This window comes from Lissotriton helveticus, chromosome 7 (genome assembly GCF_964261635.1).
Source record: "Lissotriton helveticus chromosome 7, aLisHel1.1, whole genome shotgun sequence".
Lineage (NCBI taxonomy): Eukaryota > Metazoa > Chordata > Amphibia > Caudata > Salamandridae > Lissotriton > Lissotriton helveticus.
Window position 1 is genome coordinate 1389205742 of NC_136068.1, and position 27190 is coordinate 1389232931.

Below are 27190 nucleotides of genomic sequence, written 5' to 3' on the forward strand. Positions count from 1 at the left end.
GTGCCATGGAGCTCTGGTTGTTTGATTTAATAGTAGGCTATATGTTGCTGCCTGTAATAAGACTGTAGGCCACATGTAGGGTACACATGTTTCAGGTTGTTAAACAAGATGTTTGTTGAATTAATTACATGGCAAATATTTTCTTGGAAACAACTTGCGCATGGGCTCTTAGAGCCTAGCTAAACCCTTGGCTTGGCTCTTGCTGTGAATTTGTTGGCTTGCCCACCTCTAGTATTCTTGTCACTCCATAAAAGAGCCATGTCAAACACACAAATACATAATCAGTATTTAAGGAGGGGTTGTTTGAGCTGCACTGGAATACCATTTTTGTGCCTAGTGCAGCAAAGGCCACAAAAGTTATTTTGAGTTTATTTAGAGTGACTCAGTTAGTATGGGTCGTTTTGTTGGAGTACTTGGGTGAGAATCACAATAACCCTCTGTCGTCTGCAAGAGAGTCACAGGAGTGATGTTTGTGTGGAATTGGTGGAATAGGAAATGTGTGAATTGCAGAAGCTGAGCGTGCTTCAAGAGTTTCACAGTGTCTCCTCAACTTGCAGGCCAGAAGAATGTTTTTGGGTGAAGTGGCGAGCCTGGATGCCATTCTTGAGACCAACACCATCAGAGTACCGAAACCTATTAAGGTCCTGGACTTGGAGGGTGGAGGATCAGCCTTAGCCATGGAGCACGTGCAGATGGACAGCATAAAGTATGTATTTCACTTTTATATTGGCAGTTCATGAATTCATATACAAACAATGGTATAATTAATAGTATCAATATCTTTCTAGAGGTGACAAAGTGTTCCACATAAAGCTTCAGAGATAGCTTGATGGGAAATAAACCTCCACACTTGACGCAATAAATTACAGTGATTATGTAGCTGCAGAAGAATTAGTCAAGCACACAAACAAAATAGAGGCATCTTTTTAAGTATGCTCACTTTGTTTTACTTTTTGAGTTACTAATCTTGAAGTTTGTGCGGCCTATTGTAGGATTCTGGGAGAGGGAATAAGGTTTTTTTGCTTGGTACGAGGGATTCAAGATAAGGACTGGTGTGTTAAATGGAAATGGTAACTCATCAAGATATTGACAATTAAATATTGGATATTTATAGTAAGTTAGACCATTCAATCACAAACATTCTTCTAAGTAGGTACAACATGTTGTATTTTGAAAGCTGTCTTCACCCTTTCACTGAGAGGAAGAATGTTAGAACCAATCTGTTCCCAAGTTTTAGCTAACCATGGTGGAAGGAAGCAGAATCAGTGCTAATAAAAACCTTTTTCCACAGCTTGGGCATTCCATCATCAATATATGGGCTGTAGATTTCCAATTAAGGTACCAATTTTATAGTGAAAATCCCTAGCTAGTTAAATACAATTTCTGAGGGCTACTTCTGATGCTCATCTTCAGGGTGACTTGGAGCTGAAAAGAAAGAGGAAGGATCTGTTCTATATCCTTCCATTTGGTAAACCACTGCCGATCTGTCTAATCAACCCACATAGTCACATGACAGGTCAAAACATATTATGATAAACAGTGTTTATGTGACTGTGGCCCTTGCAGGTCTGTTACCCTTCCAGGTGAAATTAGCAAATTTAGGTCTTAGAACTGTGTTATATGCACCAGTAGTTCAGCTTGAAGGTAAAAGAGTTGAGGAACTATGGTGATCTACACAGCCTGAACCTTCTCCAACCATGTTTGGTAAGTAGAGGACGATCTTTTCTTTGCTTCCAAACTAAACCATAGTAATTGATATGTGACTTGTATGCATGGATTTTCTTGATCCATAAGGAGTCATTTAGTCTTTGAAGTTTTTCTGCAAGACAAAAATGTCCCATTGCGCTGGAAGTGTTCTTTCAGCAGACAAAGGACATGTAAGTATCTCTCATGTCTGTCTCAGAAAGAATAAAGATTGTGTACATTGCAAAAGAGTCTAAAGTGAGTGATGCTTCCAACACCATAAATAAAGGCAGCTGTCACACAGACAGGGATAGCCCATCTGTAAAGCTGCTGATGGCTCCCCCATCAGGAAGACAACCACACTCAAACTCTGAGGGCCAGATTTACCACTTATTCACACAGCGCAGTGCAGCAGCCACAAATGCTGCGCTATGTGAAATGGAGGGAGGAGGAGATTTCAATATTTACAGAAATAGGGCACTCTCCTACCCTTTCTCTAGCGCTGGTGCTGAAATCAGCGCCACAGAGACACCTTTACGCCATAGAGCCAGGTTGTCTCCAAGAGTCTATCATAAGATTTGTATTGGAAGGATTCCCTTCCAGTACCAAATACTATGCATAGACTGACTTTAACCCTTTTCCCTCTTCGTATGTGTGTTGTAAAGTGCAGCACTCGCCCAAAGCTGGAAAAGGAATGAGAAACGAAAGCAATTCTCCTCCCTTGATCCTATTTCAAAAGGGTGCAGTTTTCTGACACTAAACCCTGTCTACTTTATTTAGTAAATAGGGTTTAGCATCAGAAACCTTGAGTGGTTGCATGGGAATGCCCATGCTCCACCCATGGTACACCCCCTTGGCGCTAAGTAATGCAAAACAGAGCTTTGAGTTACTTTCACGTAATTTCCAGCGCTAGCCTTTTGTGATGGCGTAAAATCTTAGTAACTCTCTCCCTAAATGAGGTGCAGGATACCATAGGTAAATAGGACATGTTACAATGCAAACTTTTACAACTCATGCCTTTGCAACACGGTTTTTACATCGCAACTTCCTTTACAATGCATGATTTTACAACGCATGCCATCACAGCGCATTTTTAGAAACTACACTTTATTCCATTAAAATGCCTAGCATTACAATGCATACCATTAGAACGCATAATGCTTTCAGGGCAACAGTAGTGTAGTGTTGGATAGTGTGGGGGTAAAAATGACCATGCCAACCCCAGTGAGTGCAACAGCTGGGTAAGTGTTGGAAAGTGTCGGGGTAAAAATGACTATTCCCACTTCAGTGAATGCAACAGTAGGGTAAGTGTTGGATAGTGTAGGGGTAAAAAGTACTATTCCCACTCCAGTGAGTGTAACATTAGGGTAATTGTTGGATAGTGTAGAGGTAAAAATTACTATTTCTCATTACTTACCTTATAATGTGTTGTAATGGCATGCGTTTTAGTGACTTGCGTTGTAATTGCATGCAATGTAAAGGATGTTGCGATGTAAAAACCGTGTTGTAAAGGCATGAGTTGTAAAAGTTTGCATTGTAACATGTCCTATTTACCTATGGTATCCTGCACCTCATTTAGGGAGAGAGTTACTAAGATTTTACACCATCACAAAAGTGAAGCAAATTGGCACAGATTTTATTTATTTTTATTTCCTTTTCAGAGCTTAACTTGTCTAGCACTGGAAATTACGTGAAAGTAACTCAAAGCAGAGTGTGCTTCTAATTATACTTCTGGATCAGCCCCCCCAAAAAAAAGACTTTTGAAAAGTGCGAATTCCAGGCAGCCTGTGAAAACGAATGTGCAACTACGTGGACCTCAAGGCTACAGGAGTGGCCACGCCCACTGGGGGCTGATCCAGAAGTATAATTAGAAGCACACTCTGCCTCGACTTTGCATGCACCAAACGCCACTGAGGAAAGGATAAACCTGAAACGCGTCTGGAGATGGCGAAGAGATTATGAAGCCAGCTTCCTGCCAAAAGTTTGACTGCTGCATTTCATTAAAATTGGTGCAATATCAGGGGGCGTGGCTAGCAGCCGAAGATGGCGGCAGCTTAGAGGGCGAGCTCCGAGGTTGAAGCGGGCCCTTTCATAAATCCGACTAGTAATCCGTCCACTTCAGCTGTTCTGCGGTAAGGTACCGAAGCCCGGGACCGGGCGGCACACCCGGCAGCACTAGAAACGACGATCCGTTTGGGAGAAGCGGCGTTTGAAGCGCTACACGCCTGGGCCGCGGAGGGAACTGCGGCCGGGAGGCGGAGTGAATCCGGACACCGACAGGAAGTGCGCCGAGCCGGGACCTGCGACGCCAGAAGTGACCGCTGATGGTGCGGCTCCAGAGACGAGAGGTTCGCGCAGGCCGGGGTAGCGGTCGCAACCTAGATAGAGGCCGTCTGCCGCAGGCAGAGACTAGCTGAGCCCCGAGATACACCCAGCGCCCTACAGAGAGGCCACCGGACCGACCTTGTCGGAGTGCGGCTCCGCCATCTTTGACCCGGCTGGAGGCGGAGGGCGGCGAGTGTGCAGCCGTTATTGGTGGGAGGCCCAAAGATACCGTGAGAACCGGTAAGGAGTCCTTGCCCGAACCCCCAGAAGACTGGAGGGGGGATTCGCCGAGGCGCCACTCCGGCCCCTTCGCCACAACAAGGGAGAGAGGTCCCGACGGGGGCCCTATCATCCAGGGCCCGTCCCCACTTGCCCTGCATTGTATGCTGCCGCAAAAGGGCGGTACCCTCACCCCACTATCTCGCCCAACTGAGGAGTGGCCTGTGTCACTGGGGTGGCCGCAGCAGATCGAGGTGACGTAGGGTCATTGGCAGCGGCGGCCGGCGGGCACGCACCTGTGACGGACAGAGAGACCCCGACTGGGGCCGCATTATTAACTGGGGTGAGAAGAGCACAGTGAGGACAACGTCTGCGGGCATGCGGACCCAGGTCAGCTGAATCTTTACGACCTGCACTGACTCATTCTCCTGGAGTGCCGCACGGCGTGTCTGCCTTCGGGGAGGGGAAACAGTCAAGGAAGGAAAAGAGTGCATCCACCGGCAGGGCACATATATCTATACCCCCTTGAGACACTGCAAACCATCGCCGGGCGCTCCCTACGTGCACTGCTCCTGACATCTGCTCTTTGGAGGTTTCCCCCGGCGGCAACGACCGAAATGGCGGGCAAGGGGACAAAAGGTGGAAATGCACAGTCAAGACTCGAAAAATATGCATTTGAAAAAACGCCGTCCTCCCCAACAGACGTAAGAGTGCCGGCGACCAGAACGACCGACATGGCGGTAGGGAAGAAGGCGACGCTGGAGGATGTGATGCGGGCCTTGACGCAGGTCCAAGCGACAGTGGGGTCGATCTCAGCTGAGGTCACACTAATAAGAGCAGACTTCCACAAGATGTCCGAAAAGGTGAAGACGATGGAGGTGGTAACTAAGTCACTAGTGGAAGACGTCTCAGAACTGCAACTCAGTATGGAACGGATCTCGAAAGAAAATAGAGAACTGCGTGGCAAGCTGGACGAGCAGGAAGGGCGCTCAAGGCGGAACAACATCCGCATAATAGGGGTTCCAGAACCGGAAGACACTAGAGCTATGGACCTGTATGTGGAAAACTTGATCCAACAAGAACTTAAGCCCAAGGGTCTCTCTGCATTTTTCTTGGTGGAAAGAGCACACCGAGTCCCTGGGGGTCGACCGAAAACAGGAGCTTCCCCAAGACCGATCATTGCTCGACTTTTCAATTTCAGAGACAGAGATGCGATCTTACAAGCAGCAAGAAACTCACCCCCAATTAAGGTCCAAAACTCCACACTGGCGTTCTTTCCAGACTATACGGCCGAGGTTGCGCGCAGGAGAAGAACCTTCTTTGAGGTTAAAAAGGAACTGCGAGCGAGAGAAATCCCATATGCCATGCTCTTCCCGGCCAAACTACGTATAGTGGCAGACAATAAAACTTGGTTCTTTGACACCCCAGAAGCGGCTCACGACTGGCTGGAGGGCTGGAGGACGACAGGACTGCCTCGCCGGTCTAATAGACCGCCCAAGCACAGACACCGAGATGCACGGCCGGGCTCCCAGATATCCGGTGAAGATGCGGAGCGGCGTCTGCCACTGAGCGAGGTTCCGGACCATGAAGACGCTGAAGAACAATGAACTCCTGCTGACCCACTTGTAATTCTGCTGGGTGGGCCGCCAAGGACTCTGGGCGGAGGTCCTCCGTGGACTGGATGAGGGGCCGCTGACTCCGGAGAGTCCTTCACCCCAGCGAGCAAGTACTGTGTTTTTGGGTTTGGGTTAGGCACTCTGCTGAGTTGGGGGGGCGGGCAGTTCCAAGTCCGTTTAGCAGGGAGGCAGGGAGGGGGGAAGTTGTGGGGGGGGTCGTAGGTATTCTTGGGGTTCGTATTCGGGGCCAGTTGGTCCTCAGGGTTCAAAGTTTGACTCATGCTCACACTAGTTACAATGACAATCTCAATACACATTGCCACGAGACTCGCCTACAGGCCCACGAAAGTGGACATGCACTCAAGAGCAACTACATGGGCCACATGACAAATCACCGCTATGGCCAGGGTAGATAACCTCGCCCCGATGACCCCGTTGCATATCGTCTCTTGGAACGTAAGGGGACTGGGCGACAAGATCAAGAGAGGCCTGGTTATGCAGAGTATCAAGAGGTTGAGTCCTGCCCTGGTCCTGATACAGGAGACAGACACACTTAGTGGGTACGGCCACACGGGCGCTGGATAGAAGGGGCTACCGCATGATTGCACACGCAGAGTTCACCTCGGGGTCTCGCGGAACTGGCGTAATGTTACGAACATCCTCCCAATACATTGTGAAATCCACCATGACTGATGACCAGGGCCGCTTCGCGGCGGTACATGGCCAGTGGGAGGGCAGACCTTTGAACGTGGTGTCTACTACACGCTGTAGCGCTGCCGGACCTCGGCAAGTTCCTCTTGAACCTCCCTGCGGGAGATTTAATCATTGGGGGAGACTTTAACATGACACTGCATGACACGCTTGACAGGTTCCCAACTCGTTCACACACGGGAGGTCCCGGTAGGTTACATAGCTTTTTGGAAGCGCAAGGGTTGACAGATATATGGCGCCTGCTACATCCAGACCAACGGCAATACACCTATTACTCGGCCACCCACAACAGCCTCTCATGGATAGACTACTTCCTCACATTAGGGAGTGGTCTTTTTACCATAGACAAAACACAGATACATCCGAGGTGCATTTCGGACCATTCACCGCTTACTTTAACTATATCTAACTCCGGGAACATACGCAAGAGGGTCTATCCAATCTATCCAGGGTATCTTAAGATTCCGTCTATTCGTACTGATTTAAAGAAAGCTACCCGATACTATTTTGACGAAAATCGATCATCGGTACAATCGCCTTCGATATTATGGGAGGCGTATAAAACAGTTTTTAGGGGACAAGCCATAGCAGCAATCACACACCATAAGAGAACGCAGGGGAGGGAGACCTCAGAATTAGACCTAAACCTAGAAAGGGCCAACACTGCCCATATGGCGGATCCTTCAGACGACACACTACACTCACTGCAATTGCATCAGCGGTGCCTCGACGACCACCTGAGGCGCTTAACCTTGGCAGATATTACAGCCACCAAACATAGGGTGTATGAAATCGGAGATAAGGCGAGCAGACTCTTGGCATGGCTCGATAAAAAACAGGGAGGAAATAGGAACATTTTGCAGATTACGGACCCACACGGGACAGTATATACCAGGCCGGACGACATTGTTAATGTGTTGGCCGATCACTTTTCTGAGGTGTATACCCCCTCGATACTCGTGACAGAGGAAGAGGCTCGAGAGGCCCTGAACTGTATCCCCGTGCCCACGCTAACTGACGAGGCGGCAAAAAACCTCGACGCCGCTCTCACCACTGCTGAAGTGCAGTTGGCTATAAACGCACTCCACTCGGGCAGGGCTTTGGGCCCAAATGGGCTACCCATTGAATGGTTTAAAGTAATGTCGGAGTCCCTGAGTGCCCCCCTTCTTCAGATGTTCGATGAGAGTAGGGGGAAGGGAGTGTTGCCCCCAGATCAGCGGATGGCAACCATAGTGGCCATTCCGAAACCGGGTAAACCACCCAACGAAGTTACGTCATATAGGCCTATCTCACTCCTGAATCCTGAAGCGAAAATTCTAGCGAAACTATTAGCAAACAGGCTCATGCCGTGCCTAACCCAGCTGATCCATCCGGACCAGTCTGGATTTATGCCGCACCGGAGCACGGCATTGAATCTTCGAAGAGTGCAGGGGGTATTGGCCAGAACCCCACTACTGCGGGAACCGGCGGTAATACTGTCCTTAGATGCCAAAATGGCATTCGATATGGTGGAATGGAACTACTTATTCGCAGTGCTCACCCGCATGGGGTTTGGGCCCACCTTTATCGCATGGATCAAACTATTGTATAAAGACCCAGTGGCACGGGTGGTGGCCAATGGACACATATCACGGGAGATCAATTTGGCGCGTGGGACGAGGCAGGGCTGCCCGCTCTCGCCCCTCCTTTTCGCATTGGTCCTAGAACCACTGGCGGTTACTATTCGAGGGACGCCACTATTGAAAGGGATTAAATGGGAGGAGAGTTGGGAAGACAGGGTGTCACTGTACGCGGATGACATGTTGATTTACCTCACCGACCTGGAAAATAGCCTTCCGAACCTCCTCACGTTGTGCAATTCACACGGGCGCTTGTCCGGTTACACTATCAATTGGTCGAAATCAACACTCTATGAGCTCAGGGGACCGCTCCCAGCCCTCCCGGAGACTTGTCCTCTGACGATGGCGGGCGCCTCCTTTAAATATTTAGGAATAAATGTCACCAGAGAGTCCGCAGACTTCTTCACTCTTAATCTACAGCCCCCTCTTGTGCGGCTGCGCAGCGACGTACAACACTGGAAGGAGCTCCCGTTAACATTGCTCGGCCGAGCAGCATTATTTAAAATGATGGCACTGCCTCGTTTTTTATATATACTCGAGAATACCCCAATGCTTGTGCCCATCAGCTTCTTCCAGAAGGTAACGGCGCTGATTTCGACTCTGTTGTGGGGAAATCGCCCAGCGCGAATAGCCCACGCAAAGCTCAACAGGGGCTGGTTCGATGGCGGGATAGCACTGCCTAATATACAACTGTATTACTGGGCGGCTCAACTGAAGATTATCAATCAGTGGATGCACGCCCCACAAAATGACCCGGCATTCAAGGCAGACAGGATACAACTAGGAACCCACACTCTACTGGCACCACTGTATCACAAAGGAGTAGCAGCAAAATTGATAGGGCCTACTAAACATACCGTGCAGATATGGTACAAATCACACACTAAACTACGTTGGGAAGGGATCATTACGAAACTTACTCCACTGTGGGACTCCAAAGCGCTGGGGCACATGAGGCAAACGAAGGGCTTTACCCAATGGGATATCATCGGGATTTCTACGGTGGGAGACATGTGGTCCAGGGGGGGGGGTAATTTCATTTGCGTCCCTTCAGGACCAATATGAATTGGGAGACAATGAACTCCTCAGATACATTCAAATTAGGCATGCCCTCCTAGCAGTGATCCCTCATAACTCTACACCACCAGAATCCTCCCCACTCGAAGACCGCTTACTTACAGACTTTATGCAAGAGAAAGCGACATCATTGACCTACCGCAAGCTACTCAATAACATGTCTGATCCCTTGGAGAAACTGAAAGAGAAATGGGTGGAGGAAGTCGGCGATTTTGACGACTCTGAATGGAGCGCTGCTATTGCCTCCCCACGGGAGGCTGGAATATCAGCTAGGTTCCGCCTGGTACAGTTGAAAATCCTACACAGGATATACTACACGAGAACCACTCTACATAAGTTACTGAGGGCGGATCACCCATATTGTTTGAGGGGATGCGGTGGGGAGGGTACTTTCATCCACACACTCTGGAACTGCACTAGCATTGTAAGTTATTGGCAGCGAGTGCTCCGCACCATCGCACAAACACTTAACACCTCACTAACACTAGACCCACGGGTGTGCCTGCTCAATGTGTGGGGGCCAACTGATTTGACTCTTTACGGAAAGTTATGGGTCACGATAGGCCTCATGACAGCCAAGCGGGATATCGCACAGAAATGGGGGTCGGCTGAGCTCCCCACCCTGGCGCAATGGAGCAGAAATATGGACATGCTCATGCTTACGGAAAGGGCAGTATACCAATCAAGAACTAGTCCGCGTAAATGGAATGGTATCTGGCTGCCCTGGAATACCTACAGAGGGGACATTTGTGATCCTTTGCCGGAGGACGACCTCGATAGTTCAGAAGGGGAAGAGGACCTTGAGTGATGATCTGGGGTTGTAATTAGGGTTGGGCATGATGGGTACAGACTTTTTCCGATGCACTAGGAACAACAGGGGAGGGAGTCCGGGAGGAAGGGTTTTGGCTTTTATTGACTGATGGGAGGGTCACACTCTGGAGTGGCGTCTTGAGTGCAATGTAAGATGCGAGTATAGTGAGAAACAAATGAGTCATGTTTTCAGGGTTTTTATTTTTTTATTTTTTTATTTATAAGTTGGAAGTAAAATACAAAATGCAAGATTTCAGCACACACTCGACTATTACCACCGTATGATCACACACAATACCTAATCATTGTTTTGCTGCATGCCTGAGTAGGGTAGAATATATAATATACGATTGTAAATGCGTTGTTTTTGTTATGCCGGCCTCCGGGATGTAGGCACATACGTACATAATTGGTTGGTGTGGAAAATATGTGTTCTTGCAACAATAAAAGAATTAAAAAAAAAAATTGGTGCAATATGAACTTACCTGGCGGCTCTCCCTTTGAGGTAACTCTTGTTTGTTTGATATTAGCGGCCTGCCAAGCCGCGGGAGGGACACACTGCAGAAGCGGACCCGTGGTGATTTCTAATGAAGTCATCAATGTAACGGGAGGTAATGCCTAATGCTTTGCATAATCTAGCAGCGCTTTTGGAGCAGGACTGTTTTCACCCACTTGGGAATGTTGATAAAAAGACTTTTAAAAAGTGCGAATTGCAGGCAGCCTCACATGAGGAAAACGAATGTGCAACTACGTGGACCACAATGCTACAGGAGTGGCCACGCCCACTGGGGGCTGATACAGAAGTATAATTAGAAGCACACTCTGCCTCGACTTTGCATGCACCAAACGCCACTGAGGAAAGGATAAACCTGAAACGCGTCTGGCGATGGCGAAGAGATTATGAAGCCAGCTTCCTGCCAAAATTTTGACTGCTGCATTTCATTAAAATTGGTGCAATATGAGCTTACCTGGCGGCTCTCCCTTTGGGGTAACTCTTGTTTGTTTGATATATATATGTATATATATATATATATATATATATATATATATATAACCTACTGGCGGTTGCCAGTAGGTAGTTACAGTTAGGACCAAGTTCATAGGAAGAGCATTTTGTGTTTTGCTTATAACTTTGGTGTCGTTTGATGAATCTTCATCAAAGTTTCAAAACAAATTCATTGTTCATATCAGCTCCTATGTTGAAGGTTTGGGGGTGATTGGTCAAGGAGGGGCCGAGATAAAAGGGGGGGCCCCAAAAAGTGTTTTCTCCATGTTAATTTCCATAGGAAACTATAGACAAGGCTACAGGTCGCACAGGTGAACGGAATTAGCCCAAATCTGGCAGGGAGAAGGGTCTTGGTCTAGCAAGCACGCTTTTGTTTATTTGGTGTAAATCCATTCAGTAGTTTTGGAGAAATATCAAAATATACAGATATTGATATTTGGGACTTCTGCCATCTAATTGGCTGAGGCGTTACGAGCACAAGCTTGCTGCTTATTGGTTGCGAGCGCTGCGAGCTGTTGCAACTAGGAAGTGTTGGCCGCCATTTTGTGATTCCGTTGAAGTGAGTAAGGGGAAAAAAGGGCAAAAAAGTAGGAAAGGAGGGTAGGAGCACTGTAACCTCTGTGGGGGAGTGCGAAGCGAAGTAGTCACTCCGACCGGTCTGAAAGTGCGGTGTTGCTCAGAGTGACATGGTGCTGAGATGATAAGCTGCTGCACTCGGGTATGAAACCGAGAGCCTAAATGTGAGCTCATTGCTGTAAAGTGATGTGCTCTGGTCTTTGTAGCATACATGTGCAAGTAATGTTGGTAGGCATTTATACCATACAGGGAGTAGCGAACTACTGACCGCTATTGTGAGTTTATACTATACCAGAAACGGGAAGCGAAGTACTCGCGCCTACCGGTGTGAAGACTTGGGGAACAAACCGAGGTGATTACTGTAAAGGGATGGGCTCTGGATGCTGTAGTATACGTGTGCAAGTAGTGTTAGTAGGCGTTTATACCATACAGGGAGTGGGAAGCGACCTACTGACCGCTACCGTGTGTTTATACTATACCGGAAGTGGGAAGCGAAGTACTCACGCCTACCGGTGTTAAGATTTGGGGATCAAAGCGAGCTGAATGCTGTAAAGTGATGGGCTCTGGGTGCTGTAGGATACTAGCCGCTGTAGTATAACGATGTAAGTAGTGTTAGTATGCGTTTACAATATATAGGGAGTGGGCAGCGAACTACTTTCTCCTACTGGTCTGAAGAATCAGGGATTAAACTGTGAGCCTAAATCGTGAGCTCATTGCTGTAAAGTGATGTGCTCTGGGTGCTGTAGTATACCTGTGGAAATAGTGTTAGTTTGCGTTTATATAATACAGGGAGTGGGAAGTGAACTACTCACCCCTTCCAGTCTCAAGACTTCTGGACGAAAGCATGAGCTCATTGCTGTAAAGTCATGTGCTCTGTGTAGTATTCCAATGAAAGTCATAGTAGAATGTTAGTATGTAATTCTACTAGAATGTAATTATGTAATTTTAGAATGTAGGGCTGACATGAGGTGAACCTTGGGGAGTTTGTACATGGTGCTGGAGAAGACGGTTGCCTTGCTGCCTGCTCCTGTTGGTGGGTGTTTAAGGTGTCTTGTTTTCCTGCAATAAATCTACTTATCGGATCCACTGCTGTCTGCTTCTTCACTACATAAATTTGGCGATGAGCGGTAGAAGGTAAAAAGAAGGCCGTACTCACCAATATTTCAAAGTTGCTTGCGTTGTGCTGAAGACCCGTTTTCTTCGTGTAGCTGTTTCCACTCATCCCAGGGTCGTCGGCTCATTGAACTATGTCATCCGACCTCTGGTAGGATTTATATTTTTAGATTTTGCGCTTCCTCTGCCTCTTCACTACACTCTGGTCACTGTACTACATGTGTGTAAGCATTGTTAGTATGTATTTATACTAACCAATGCATCATGGTCCTAGGGAGCATGACCTCCCAGGCGCAGCTCATACAATGTCCCGGGGTGTGCATCCTTGGGACATTTATGTTTGCTATTAGAGGGCAAGTGCATGGCTTCCAACGTGTGATAGCAAATCCTTGTTTGACTAGTTGAAATGAGGGGAGGAAAACCTTGTATCGCTTTATGAGATCGGATTCAGATGGTAAAAATGGAGAAAAAAAAAGAGAAGCGGGGTCTCACCCGTTCATTTAAATGAGGCCCTGGTGGGTAATGTTCCGTGCCCAATCCTATTATTATATTATGGGGTCTCTGTAGGACTGGGTATCTTAATGTTCCATGTAAGTTAGGCGTGGGAGGGCACAGAGACTTTTCGCACCTTCCCGGGTATTGTTTGCTAATTGTTCGGGGGCTTCGAGGCCAACTGAAGTCCGGGGATCGCCACCCCCCGGGGCTTTACTTAAATATGCAGGTTTGGCCTCGGCAGTCCCTAAAGCCCCGGTGGTCCTAGGCAGTGCCTTATTGGTTCTGTAATCACAAAGGCAGTACTCATGGTGTTATAAAGTGATACTTGCATAGAACCCTTGCAGTTGTAGAACTACGCAGGCTTCATTTATGTAATAGTCTCTTGGTTTATATTTGGTAGGTGTACCACAAAATGACAAATGTTTTCCATCAAAACCTCCTATAAACAGACGATTTTCACAATAAACTACAGACAAGTGTTATCAGAAAAAGAAGACCTATACACTCACGTATTTATTGGAAAAAAAATAACCTTTATTAAAACAACACAAATAAATGGAAACGCACATTTTTTAGAACAAAGAACAGTATAACAACAAATACGTGGGTGGAACTTCTCCGGAAGCAGCGTACAAAACCTGCAAGACAAAAATGAAACATAAGTATGTGTGCCATGTGGAAGAGGAATAGAAAGGTATCCAGAATGAAAGGAAGACAGTGAGAATGGGAGGGAGAGGGAGTGGGTGGAAGGGAGAAGGGGAGGGATAGTCAAAAGAACAGATGGAGGAGGAGACAGAGCATCGGCCTACTGCACCCAGCCCTCAGTGTTTACCTGTCATCACCTGTTTGTCTAGGACGCTGGGTCCGTGAGAAAGAGTGTGGTCCAGTAATCCTTAAAATGAAACATATGAATGAGGCCAGAGATTACATTATTAGCTACAGGAACATCGCTTGCCTGCACCTGTGCACCCAGGGTGCTGCACCCAAGCAGCTTCCCCCGGCCTGTGCTCAATTGTATGTCCTGCGCACCCAGGCTTCACTGCTCACTGGCCACCATTGGTGTGTCCAACAACGTGTTGGTGCAAGCTCCGAGTCCGGGGTATCTTTGTAGGGTGGGAGAGCAGGTCTACGGTTGGGAACGGTGTCTTGATACCACGATGGAAGGTGTCAGAATGCCGAGGGCATCATGACGGGGTGAGCACCCGCTCCGCCCATTTTGGCTTAATCAATTCAGTGCCTGAAAAGGGAGAAATTATTTAATGGTGGAAACGTCTGGAGGTAAATGAAGGTTTATTTCAAGCTTAATAGAAAACACCAGTTGAGTGCATCCTTCGTTTTTGAAGTACGATCTACCAACTGTTAGTGGTAATCGTGGTTCAAAGAGGAGTTGGAGTGCACAAGAATACAGAAGGTTAAATAATAATATGTTATACCAACGTTTACATACAAAGGAACAGAGCACATGCTACACGCATAATGTGCGTGTGTAATGCAGTGGCGGAAGCCTGTGTGCATGTACACTTAGTAATGAGCTTACTGCACTGCCCTAAAAGCCAACGACACCTGTCTGTAGGGCAGCGTTGCCCGCTGGCTCTGGCCTATAGTCCAGTCCAGCCAGTCCTTAAAATGAGACAGAGATGAGACTGAATCAGGTCAGAGATCACATCATTACGCATGGCAATATCGCTTGTTCGCACCTGTGCAACCAGGCTGATGCACCCCACCGCTCCCGCAGCACAGCGCTCTACACGTGTCTGTAGGATAGCACTGCCCGCTGGCTCAGGCCTACAGTACGGTCCCGCAAGTCGTTAAAATGAGACAGAGATGTGACTGAATGAGGTCAGAGATCACATCATTACGGATGGCCACATTGCTTGTTCGCACCTGCGCACCCAGGCTGATGCACCTAACCCCTCCCGCAGTACGACCAGTGATTAGATTATTAGCTACGGGAACATCGCTTGCCTGCACCTGTGCAGCCAGGCTGCTGCACCCCAGCCCCTTCCCCCGCACTGTGCTCAATTGTAGGTCCTGCGCACTGAGGCTTCACTGCTCACCTGCCACCATCGGAAAACACCAGTTGAGTGCATCCTTCGTTTTTGAAGTAAGATCTACCAACTGTTAGTGGTAATCGTGGTTCAAGGAGGAGTTGGAGTACACGAGAATACACATGGTTAAATAATAATATGTTATACCAACGTTCACATAGAAAGGAATAGAGCGCATGCTAGAAGCATAATGTGCGCATGTAATGCAGTGGCTGAAGCCTTTGTGCATGTACACTTAGTAAGGAGCTCACTACTGTGCCCTAAAAGCCAACGCCACGTGTCTGTAGGGCAGCGCTGCCTGCTGGCTGAGGCCTACAGTACGATCCAGCAGGTCCTTAAAATGAGACCGACATGTGACTGAATGAGGTCAGAGATCACATCATTAATCAGGGCAACTTCGCTTGTTCGCACCTGCACACTCAGGTTGATGGAGCCCACCTCTCCCTCAGCACCGTGCTCAATTGGAGCCACTGTGCACCCAGGCCCCACTGCTCACCTGCTGTCATTGTTGTGTGTGCAAACACTACGGGTAGCAGTGTTCACAATTCAGTTGCAGTGTTGATTGCAGGATGGTGTACACCTCATGGATCCCTTTCGAAACACAACTGGCAGTAGGGTTCACAATTTAGAGCCAGTGTTGATTGCCAGGATGGTGTACACCTCATGGATCCCTTTTTTTTATTGCGCATTGTGATATGCGAGGTGGATGCGGCCATATCACCTGAGGCAGTGTGGAAGAACTTGGACATGTGGCGTTGTCGTTATCCTATTTATTCGTACGCAAAGTGGGCTGGGCTTGTGTGCGCCAGGCCAGCGTAGGGGTGTGAATAATTGTTCCGGGGATCTGGGCATTGTTCAGTTCCTGCCTGGCCAGGAAGTGTACTTATGTGTGTTTCTTTTGCAATTTTGACGTCGCAGAATGCGCAATTTACATTAATGTAGCATGTACAGGGAGGGCGGCAACTATCGCTAAAGAGATGCTGTTCGAAAACATTGAATGGCCAACATCACATGTCGTTGTCAAGCTTGTGGATATGCTGAGACATGCTTGTCAATGGTGTGCGGTATTATTGAAAGTGTTGCTATCGCAAAGCGCACACATGTGAATGTGCTCGGATGGAGGGAGGATCAGCAGTGAGGCTATGTCATACAGAGTGATAACGCTCATTACAGTCAAGCAATATATGTCAAACGTGAATCGGAAAGTTTCACATATGACAGACTACTATATTGGTAAAACCTGACAACAGAGCGTACAGCAATACAAATCTACACATTACTGTTTACTCTTTGTCACATGTGATCTAGGATGTGCACTCTGCCCGTGGCTGATGATACTTCTTAGAGCCACCAATACCCAGGCCGAAAGGCAGCACAATAATGTGCACACACACACTCACCAAGGGCATCGTGTAACACACATTTTTTTTGGATGTAACGTATGAGATGCATGGCCATCACATGTGGAAGGCTAATGTACAGACCATGAATATTGATCAAGATGATCGTTGCATGTTGTGTGTAGTATAAGATATGTGTATACAGCAAAAAGCTTTTCAAAAAAGCTCTTTAAGCAGAAGAGGTGTCTCTCATCAACCGATGTAGAGAGAATGACTAAAATGGGTGGTTTCGTTCAAATGTTACAATGGGAAATGTTATGAAACAATCAAATGCTTTTTTTCAGGTCACATGGCAATTGCTCACCGAGCGTATAAGGAGGCTGCCCCCAACGCGATTTTGAGAAAATATATTTATCATAGTATAAGTTTATTACAGTTAGAAATATATAAATGTTTAAAATATTTAAGATTATCGCTTGCTCTCATATACTGTTTAAAGTTAGATAAACTTTTGAGACAAAAAAAAGAGGGAATGGCGTACCCGGCGCAACACCATACATCTGTGACGTAACACAGGGCCTGACGGCATGCGCTCTTCGCATACGCAGCGCAGAGCGGGTGCGACCCCATACGTACATGACGTAACGCGTGGCTTGGTACTGCGTACCCATCGGATACCAAAGTAGCAGCTGGGGCGACTTCATGCGTATATGATGTTATGCAGGAACGGTGCCACGAACCTGTCGGATACGAAATGCGCATCATTTACGAGTTAAGCAATATGGTGGATCGTATTTGCGTGGTGATGAAGCTTGGTAGGCTATCGCTATGGGAGTGCAGTATTCTCAAAAAACAAAGAAAGAGATACATATTTTTGGGGGAAGATATAAAACAATACATAATTTTTTAAGTTAAAATAAGAAGTATAATAGAGTTCCAAAATATTTAAAAATATAATAGAAAAAATATAGGTTTCATAAACATTAAAATATGAAATTAACATTTAAAAACCTTTGAAATTCACTGACAAAACCATAGGTTTTACAGACGTTATAGTTAGGAATTAGCATTTAAAAAACCTTTGAAAGTCACTAAAAAATCATAGATTTCAGGGACGATATAGTTAATTGAACATTTGACTCGTATAAAACCAGAGAAATTCGCCTGTTATAGTTAGTTGAGCTAACTATAACTCGCGCGCCCGCAATGCACTGGTGATGACGTCACATATTACATCATTCATGACATGGTCAGTGACATTACTGATGACATCACTGAGGACATCTCACATGACATCACTGATGACATCATCCACGAGAAAATCTGATGCATATACTGATGCCCTAAAATAAACTTTGATACACGCACTCTAAAATACTATTTTTGAAACCATACAGACAAGAATGCCAGATACTACATGCCACCCACTATTTCCTACTTATATACTCACATCCAGTCACTAATACATGCGGTTACTCATCAATACAGTACTGTAATATGCACTCATACACCTATACATACAGTAACACTCCGCCACTTATCCATAGTTACTCACACACCTAGTCAGTCATGCAAAGAATCAATCACAAACCAATTTTCTCATGTATACAGTTATACACACCAACTCCATTATTTATACACACACCACATCACTTATTTATGCAGATACTAACACATACTTACTGTCTTATACAATCACTGATACAAGCAGACACTCCTTTAAACACACATTCTTCATATAACTTACTCTCACATATAATCCTTTATATATTCCAACACTCACATATACTGCCTTAAAACATATGTAGTTACTCACACATATACCACTGAGACATTCATTCACTCACCAACACACCCATACACATACTAACTCACCCATACAGCCCTTCCCAGAGGCACTTTTGAATCCAAACAACCAGTGAATCACCCACTCAGACATCTATGCACAGTCACACACAACACAGACACTCAGGCACCCTTACCGATACTCAGGCAACAAATCAATAACCCATATAGACACTCATGTAGCTACTCACCAACCCATGCAGCCTCTTACACACCAACTGAGAGACTAATACAGACTTTCACACAGTTTAGTCACTAACCCATGCATTCAGTAAGACACGTTCAATCACTCACTTATACAGTCAGTCACGCACCTACTAAGTAATCCATTCAGGCACTTGTAAATCCACTTATTCTTCAATACACCTAGGCATAGAAATATATAAAAAATATTGAAACTTTACAGAAATACACATTTACTGGATGATGTCATCAGTGATGTCATGAGTTATGTCATTTGAGATGTCATCAGTGATGTCACTGACCATGTCATGAGTGATGTAATATGTGACGTCATCACCAGTGCATTGCGGGCGCGCAAATTATAGTTAGCTCAACTAACTATAACAGGCGAATTTCTCTAGTTTTATATGAGTCAAATGTTCAACTAACTATAACGTCCCTGAAACCTATGTTTTTTAAAGTAAATATATGTATATATATATATATATATATATATATATATATATATATATATATATATATATATATATATATATAAATATATATATATTACCTACTGGCGGTCGCCAGTAGGTAGTTATAGTTAGGACCTAGTTTCCATAGGAAATCCGCAACATTCTATTGGGAATAACTTTGGCGCCGGTGGACGAATTTTCGTGAATTTCTCAAATTAGATGGCCCGCTCCGCTTTGCTCCGCTTTGCTCCGCTCCTTCCCTGAAAGTTTGGGGGGGATTCATTAAGCGGGGGCCGAGATAAAAGGGGGGTCCCAAAACGTGTTTTCCCCATATTAATTTCCATAGGGCGGTTGGACTCACTTTTAGCCCAAACGGCTGAATGGATTCCCACAAAACTTGGCAAAATTGTAGGGACTGGTAGCCCAATGTGCCTTTGCTATGTCTCAAGATATGTGCTCCAGAGGATTTTGAGTAATTTAGGTTAAAAAAAATATATATATCTATAAGCGAGCCCCGGTACGCGCACCGGGGAGCGCACCCGGCGCGTTACGCAAGTTCGCGCGCGGAAAGCTGATTGGCTCTCGGGTGTCTGTCAACATTCCAAACAGTCCGGAGCGGCCGCCATCTTGTGTCTCGGTAGGATCGAAACACAAGAGGTGGCAAAAACAAAGGGGGAAATGACCATAAGGGGGCAGGGTAGACCCCCCCTGACCCCCTAGGTTTGATGTGGGGGGCCATAAAAGGGCCCCTCGGGGCAAGAAAAAAAAACAATTTCGATTTTCGCGGGGGGAGCGCCCGGTACGCGCACCGGGGATCGTACCAGGGAGCGTACCAAGGGGAAAACCCAGTGAAACAGTAAAATAATAATTTAAAGTGCTTAGAGGTAGGGTAGCTTTGCATAGAGTTGTTGTGTTGTGTGGGTGATTTAAGTACCAGCATGTAGGTACCAATACAGAGTCTTAAATTCAATGTACACCGTCTCCTCTGTAGATAATTTGCATGTTGTTACAGAAGTTATTGTGGTATATGGAATCCATACCATAGTCTGTCAGGAAAGCAGAAACAACATGGAGGCAGGAGATGAAAAAGAGATGTGAAATACACATTGGAGATAATATAGTGGGAGAAAGGAAGTAAGTAAGTATGAGCAAAATTACTATGTAACACAAAAAAGTTGCACAGTATACTATAAGTCTCACTTTATATTATATTCATTCATTATATTCATTTTGGTACTATTTCAAGAATTACATATAAAAAAGAATAATGTCTCGAACAATTTTTAATTATTAAATAAAAATGTATTGCTGTGATTTTTCACAATTTAAAAGAACTTCCAACATTATATCGTCAGGAATGTCCTCATTTTGAGTCCATGATTCCATTTCTTCCACACAATTAACTAACTCTTCGTCCAGAGACTGATCCATAAAGTCAAAGTCTTCCTCAGGATTGTTCTCCAGAACAATTTCGAAAGAAATATTTATTTTGTTTGGTTCTCCTTCCATTTTCTTGCTGTAAATTGCATTAATAATAAATATATCAGTAGAGTTAGGGCAGTGTTGGGTTTAAGTTTAGACAGGTACTTCTGAGTTTTTAACAGTGAAGTTATCTTTGGGCAGTGTATGGTATCAGGCAGGAAGTAGAAATATCAAAAAATTGTATGTGAAGAAGTCTAAGTAATTTCATAATTATACCAGAGAAGCCTAACTCAATCTATAACTATAACAGAGAAGCCTATCTCAATCTATACCAGAGGGACAGTAAATAACTATCAGAAAAAGTTTTTACAAATTAACTTAAAGTGCCCCATACAAATTAACAACTTACCTTATTAAAAGGTGATGAAGATAAATGGAGAAAATTCTTTAAAGATGTACCTCAGGTAGTTGTAGTCAAAATGGCCGTGTTTCCCTCTCATTTTTCATTTATATTCATGTCCCAATTTAAGTTTCTTAATTTAGTGTGACTTAAGAAGTATAATTGTTTTATTTTTTATTGTGTGCTTATATGTATGTAATAGGTAGTTTACTGTGAATATTGTTTTCAAGATTATTGTCCAGGACCTGTGTTTTGTTAACCTTGCTCGTGTATAAGACACTACGATTTTATATGTACTTATTTTTTAATAAATGTTGAAGTATTGAGAATTATTTGGTTTTTTAATCTATGATTATCTTGAAAGTTATTTTCTGCGATTTATGACCTTCCTCTGTAGCTATGAAATGTTGATGAAAGTATTCCAATATATCTATTGTCCCTGTCGTTGGAGTTGACAACGCCAAATCAGGGGGTCCTTGTTTGTTTGACATAAAAAAAAAACATAACCAATCAAATGTCAGGAAAAAAAAGTAGAAAATGAAAGTAACATTTTAATTGGTTGTAAATTCTAACACTTCATATGTGTTTTTGTCATGTAATTTACCTCAGGATATTTAGACAGTGCTACAGCTCAAATGGCTCAATGGAATTCCACCAAATTTGGGAAAATGGTAGGGACTGGTATGTAGTAGGGCCTATTCTATATTTGGTGAAAGTGTCTCCAGTGGTTTTTATGTAAATTAACTTTTAACATTTTTGGGGAGCGCTTACCGGTGCGCGCCCCGGTACGCGTACCGGCAGCGCTACGGGAGTCCTCCATCTTGTGTTTCGGTAGATTTGAGACACAAGATGGAGGACAAACAACGTTGGGAATGGCTAAAAGGGGACACGGTAGACACCCCCTGACCCCCTGGGTTTTCTGAGGGGGGCTTAGGAGGCCCATATAGGCCAAAAAAAAAATTTTGTAAAAAAAAATTGGCGGGGGGAGCGCCCGGTACGCGTACCGTGGAGCATACCGGGGAGCATACTTTGGTGAAAAACAGTGAAAAAAGTTAGAGTAAAATAATCATTTTGAGTGATCAGAGGTAGGGTAGCCCTGAAAAGAGCTTTTGGGTTCTGTGGCTGATTTAGGTACCTACAAGTAGGTTCCAATGCACAGTCTTAAATTCAGGAGGAATATTCTATTCCCCTCATCTGAGATGTGCACACCATCTCCTCTGTAGATATCTTGCATGTTGTAACGCAAGTTATTGTTGTACATTGAACCCATTCCATAGTCTCTCATGTAAGCAGAAACAGATTTATTCACATGTTTCCGTGCTTTCTCAAATTGTGGACAAAATTGGTTGGACCACTTCCAGTTCTGTCTTTGGCATATATTGGAAAATACCAAGGCAGTTTGAGGAAAAAGTGCCATCAATTGCTCAAAGGTGTCCTTTAAAAGCATTTCCCGACCTACCCCAGTCAAAGTGCCTAAGTCATTTCCACCACAGTGCAGAATTATGAGGTGAGGGTGTGGCAGATGCAAAAAGGTTTTCACCAATGGTATCAATTGATGACATCTCAATCCTCTCTGGCCAATCCACTTGATGTCCACATTTGGTAAATCAAGGTTGTGAACATTTCTGGTAGCTGCATACCTTTGAGCCCAGTGGATGTAGCTATGTCCAATAATCCAGACAGAATGCATGGTAAGAGGAGGTTCTGGTGCAGTCAGATGAAGTGTGGGAATGAAATGGCAGTTGGAACAGTAGGAGTTTGCAAAAAAAAAAATGTGGAGTTTCAGTGCTCTTGAATCAGAAGCAATTATTGGTGGATTCAGATAGTTGAAAACTGAAAGTTAGGGTGCATGGTTCTGTTTTGTGAAAGAAGTCATTTGAATGGTTAAGAAAAAGTCATTTAAAGAAACATTGCACCGGATAAGCTGGTGTATTGAGAGGTCAAACATCCTTGCGGAGTTTATTTGCAACATTGTAGAATAAACTTTTAAACCTGAGAGCTCAGTGAGGAGGGAGTTGCTATGGTAACAGGTAGAAAGGGCTGAGGGGGGAAGGGTGTTGGTTTGAAAATAGAGAGGGAAGAGTTTTGATTGGTTACCATGAGGAATATGTGTGTAGAATTAGAGGTTTTCTGAGCCATTCATGGTTGCAGTGCCTGGAGTACATACCTTTTGCTCTGTTAAAGAAATATTGGTGTGTGTGTCTGACACTGTTCTCAATCTCCCAAAGCATTTGTAAAGGTGAGTAATGATTCATTTAATATAGATAGAGACTTGTATACTCTATGGAGAAGATTTGGAAGCAAATTGTGGTTTTTTAATGTTGCTTTGTGTCATGTTTTTTGATAATGCTTGGTAAAAAGTTTTTACTGCATAGAGGAATTGTATTTTGTAAAATTGTGAAGTTTCAGTAGTGACACGGAATGCTTGTACATAGGACCTGTGCTGTGTTTCTTAAATGTGATGTGAAAAACGATTTTGGGGAAAATGAATGGCTTTTAAATTTTTGAGAAGGAATAAATAGTGTCTGCATGCTTAAAGAAATAAATTTGACCCTTTCACAATGATGTTACCTGTGTTAACTGAGAGTAGGAAGCACATTGAGCTTCTTTGCTGTTGGTTTGTGTCATGTTTTTTGATAATGCTCGGTATCAACATTTGCAAGATAGAGGATTTGTATTCTGTGAAATAGTGAGGTTTCAGTAGTGAAATTGAATGCTTGTACATAGGACCTGCGCTCTGTTTCTAAAATGTTATTTAAAAAACGATTTTGGGGAAAATCAATGGCTTTTACATTTTTGAGAAGGAATAAATAGTGTCTGCATGATTAAATAAATATATTTGAACCTTTCACAATGATGTCACCTGTGTTACCTCAGATTAGGAAGCACATTGAGCTTCTTTGCTGTTGGTTTGTGTCATGTTTTTTGATAATGCTTGGTATTAACATTTGCAAGATAGAGGATTTGTATTTTGTGAAATAGTGAGGTTTCAGTAGTAAAATTGAATGCTTGTACATAGGACGTGCGCTCTGTTTCTAAAATGTTATTTAAAAAACGATTTTGGGGCAAATCAATGGCTTTTAGATTTTTGAGAAGGAATAAATAGTGTCTGCAGGATTAAATAAATATATTTGAACCTTTCACAATGATGTCACCTGTGTTACCTCAGATTAGGAAGCACATTGAGCTTCTTTGCTGTTGGTTTGTGTCATGTTTTTTGATAATGCTTGTTATCAACATTTGCAAGATAGAGGATTTGTATTTTGTGAAATAGTGAGGTTTCAGTAGTGAAATTGAATGCTTGTACATAGGACTTGCGCTCTGTTTCTAAAATGTTATTTGAAAAACTATTTTGGGGCAAATCAATGGCTTTTACATTTTTGAGAAGGAATAAATAGTGTCTGCATGATTAAAAAAATATATTTGAACCTTTCACAATGATGTCACCTGTGTTACCTCAGAGTAGGAAGCAGATTGAGCTTCTTTGCTGTTGGTTTGTGTCATGTTTTTTGATAATGCTTGGTATCAACATTTGCAAGATAGAGGATTTGTATTTTGTGAAATTGTGAAGTTTCAGTAGTGACATGGAATGCTTGTACATAGGACCTGTGCTGTGTTTCTTAAATGTGATGTGAAAAACGATTTTGGGGAAAATGAATGGCTTTTACATTTTTGAGAAGGAATAAATAGTGTCTGCATGATTAAAGAAATAAATTTGAACCTTTCACAATGATGTCACCTGTGTTACCTCATACTAGGAAGCACATTGAGCTTCTTTGCTGTTGGTTTGTGTCATGTTTTTTGATAATGCTTGGTATCAACATTTGCAAGATAGAGGATTTGTATTTTGTGAAATAGTGAGGTTTCAGTAGTGAAATTGAATGCTTGTAGATAGGACCTGCGCTCTGTGTCTAAAATGTTATTTGAAAAACGATTTTGGGGCAAATCAATGGCTTTTACATATTTGAGAAGGAATAAATAGTGTCTGCATGATTAAATAAATATATTTGAACCTTTCACAATGATGTCACCTGTGTTACCTCAGATTAGGAAGTAGATTGTGCAGATGAGGTGAGGCATGTCCAGAGGTACAGAGGAGGTGAGGCCTGTGTTCAAGACTGTAGTGGACGAGAGGCCTTTCCTGGGGAGCATAGGTGGTGAGGCCTGTGTCTAAGAGTGCAGTGGACTAGACTTCATGAAGCCTATCCCCCACTGCACTCTTAGACACAGGCCTCGCCTCCTTTGTACCCCTAGACAGACCTCTCTTCCACTACACTCTTCAATACAGGCCTCACCTCCTCTGCACCCCTGGACAATCCTCACCTCATCTGCAACCTTGCATAGTCCTCAACTCATCTGCATCCATAGACAGGCCTCAGCTTATCTACACCCCTGGACATGCCTCACCTCATCTGCACCCAGTTACCATCAATTATACCCAATACATTGAGGCCTGTTCAGAGGACACAGATGAGGTAAGGCTTGTCCAAGGGTCAGAGGAGGTCAGTCCTCTCCTCTGCACTCATGGACACAGGCCTCACCTCCTTTGCACCCCTGGACAGACCTCACCTCATCTGCACAATCTGCTTACTAATCTGAGGAAACACAGGTAACATGATTGTGAAATGTGCTAATATATTTTTTTAATCATGCAGATACTATCTAATCCTTGTCAATAATGTAAAACCAATTCATGTGCCTGAAATTTGTTTTTTAAATAACATTTACAAAACAGAGCATAGGTCATATGTATAAGCATTTGATTACACTACTGAAACCTCACTAATTTAGAAAATCCAATTCCTTTATGCACTAACATTTCTTTACCAAGGATTAATAACAATGTATTAGTCTCTATTATATTCTCTTCCTGACTTACTCTATTTTTCCACCTGTCCCCTTCTAACACCCTCTCTCTGATTTATTCCTTTTTACATCCTGACTCTGTGTTACACTCTGTTACATTTGTTCTTTGACTTACATTCTCTTACACCCTGTCTCTAATTTATTCCCTCTCTCTCTTTTTTACAGAAATTTGTAAGTCATACTTTCTCTTACATCCTCTTCCTGATTTACTCCGTCTTACAACCTTTCTCTTTGTAACATTCTCTCCCAGAGTTACTCCCTATTACATCATTTGTCTGTTTTATACCCTCTCTCCCTCTTTCTGACTTTTTTATTCTCTTCCTCTGTTTGTGTTACACCCTCTGTCTGACATACTCCTTGTTACATCCTCTCTCTGATTTACTTCCTCTTACACCCTCTCTCAAACTTACGCTCTCTCTCTCCCTTTTACAGCCTCTCTCTCTTTTACTCTCTTTTACATCTTCTCACCTTCTAACACCCTCTCTCTGTCTTACATTCTCTTACACCCTCTCTCTGTCTTCCACCCTGTTACACCGTTTTTCTGACTTACTCCCTTATCCCTTTCTTTGACTTACTCCCTCTCCCTATTACATTCTTTCTCTGTCTTACAACATATTATACACTCTCTCTGACTTACTCCTTCTCTATGTTTTACTCCCTCAACCTGTTTCTTTGTCTGAGTCTCTCTGTCTTTTTGTGTTAGTTCCTCTAGCTCTTTTTCTCTGTCTTACTCCTAGTTACATAGTTGGTGTGATATAAACTTAGATATGTTGTAAACTAGTGTTTTTATCGTTTGCTTATTGTCATTGCTTTGTTGTTTGGTAATAGTGGTCTATAATGTGTTATTTTTTTCTTTACCACAGATTGAAATCAAGATTTCAATAGTAAGGAAATATGCCCTAAAGGCAGAGGAGAAGAAAAGATGCCAAGCGGAAAAAATCTAAAACAGCAACGGAATTACAGTACTCCTCTACAACAAATACTTCAAAAAACAGGAAAAAAGCTCCTGGTAAGACAACTAAGTCTTTCTTACGGAACATATGTAGATTAAAAAAAAATGTTGGTCAGAATGTGGATATAGAGAAGGAGAGAGCAAATTTGAAAAGGAAGGAGAGGCCCCCCAAAAATGTTACTACTGGAGCAGGAGAGAATAATATGTATAGGAATAGAAGGCAGAATCAATTTAGGGACATTCGTAAACGAATGTTTCGCAATAGGGTGGTTTTAAATTTGTTAAAAAACATTAGGAAAGGTAAACAGAGAGCTGCTTTTTATAAGAAAAAGAAAAGTGTAGAGAAGATTGTTGATCAGGCTTTTGAAGTTAAGAAAAAATTATTTATTTTAATAATCAATAGAATTAGGACACTTAACAAGACAATTG

General features: G+C 43.9%; 1 protein-coding gene across 2 annotated transcripts in view; it reads left to right on the top strand.

Moving 5' to 3' along the window:
- LOC144770306 (ketosamine-3-kinase-like) overlaps positions 1–27190 on the top strand; it is a 502039-nt gene that overhangs the window by 87068 nt on the left and 387781 nt on the right. For both annotated transcript variants that reach the window (XM_078654708.1, XM_078654710.1), the window contains exon 2: positions 558–706. In XM_078654708.1, the coding sequence (XP_078510834.1) occupies positions 558–706 (149 nt within the window). The remainder of the gene's footprint in view (positions 1–557; positions 707–27190) is intronic.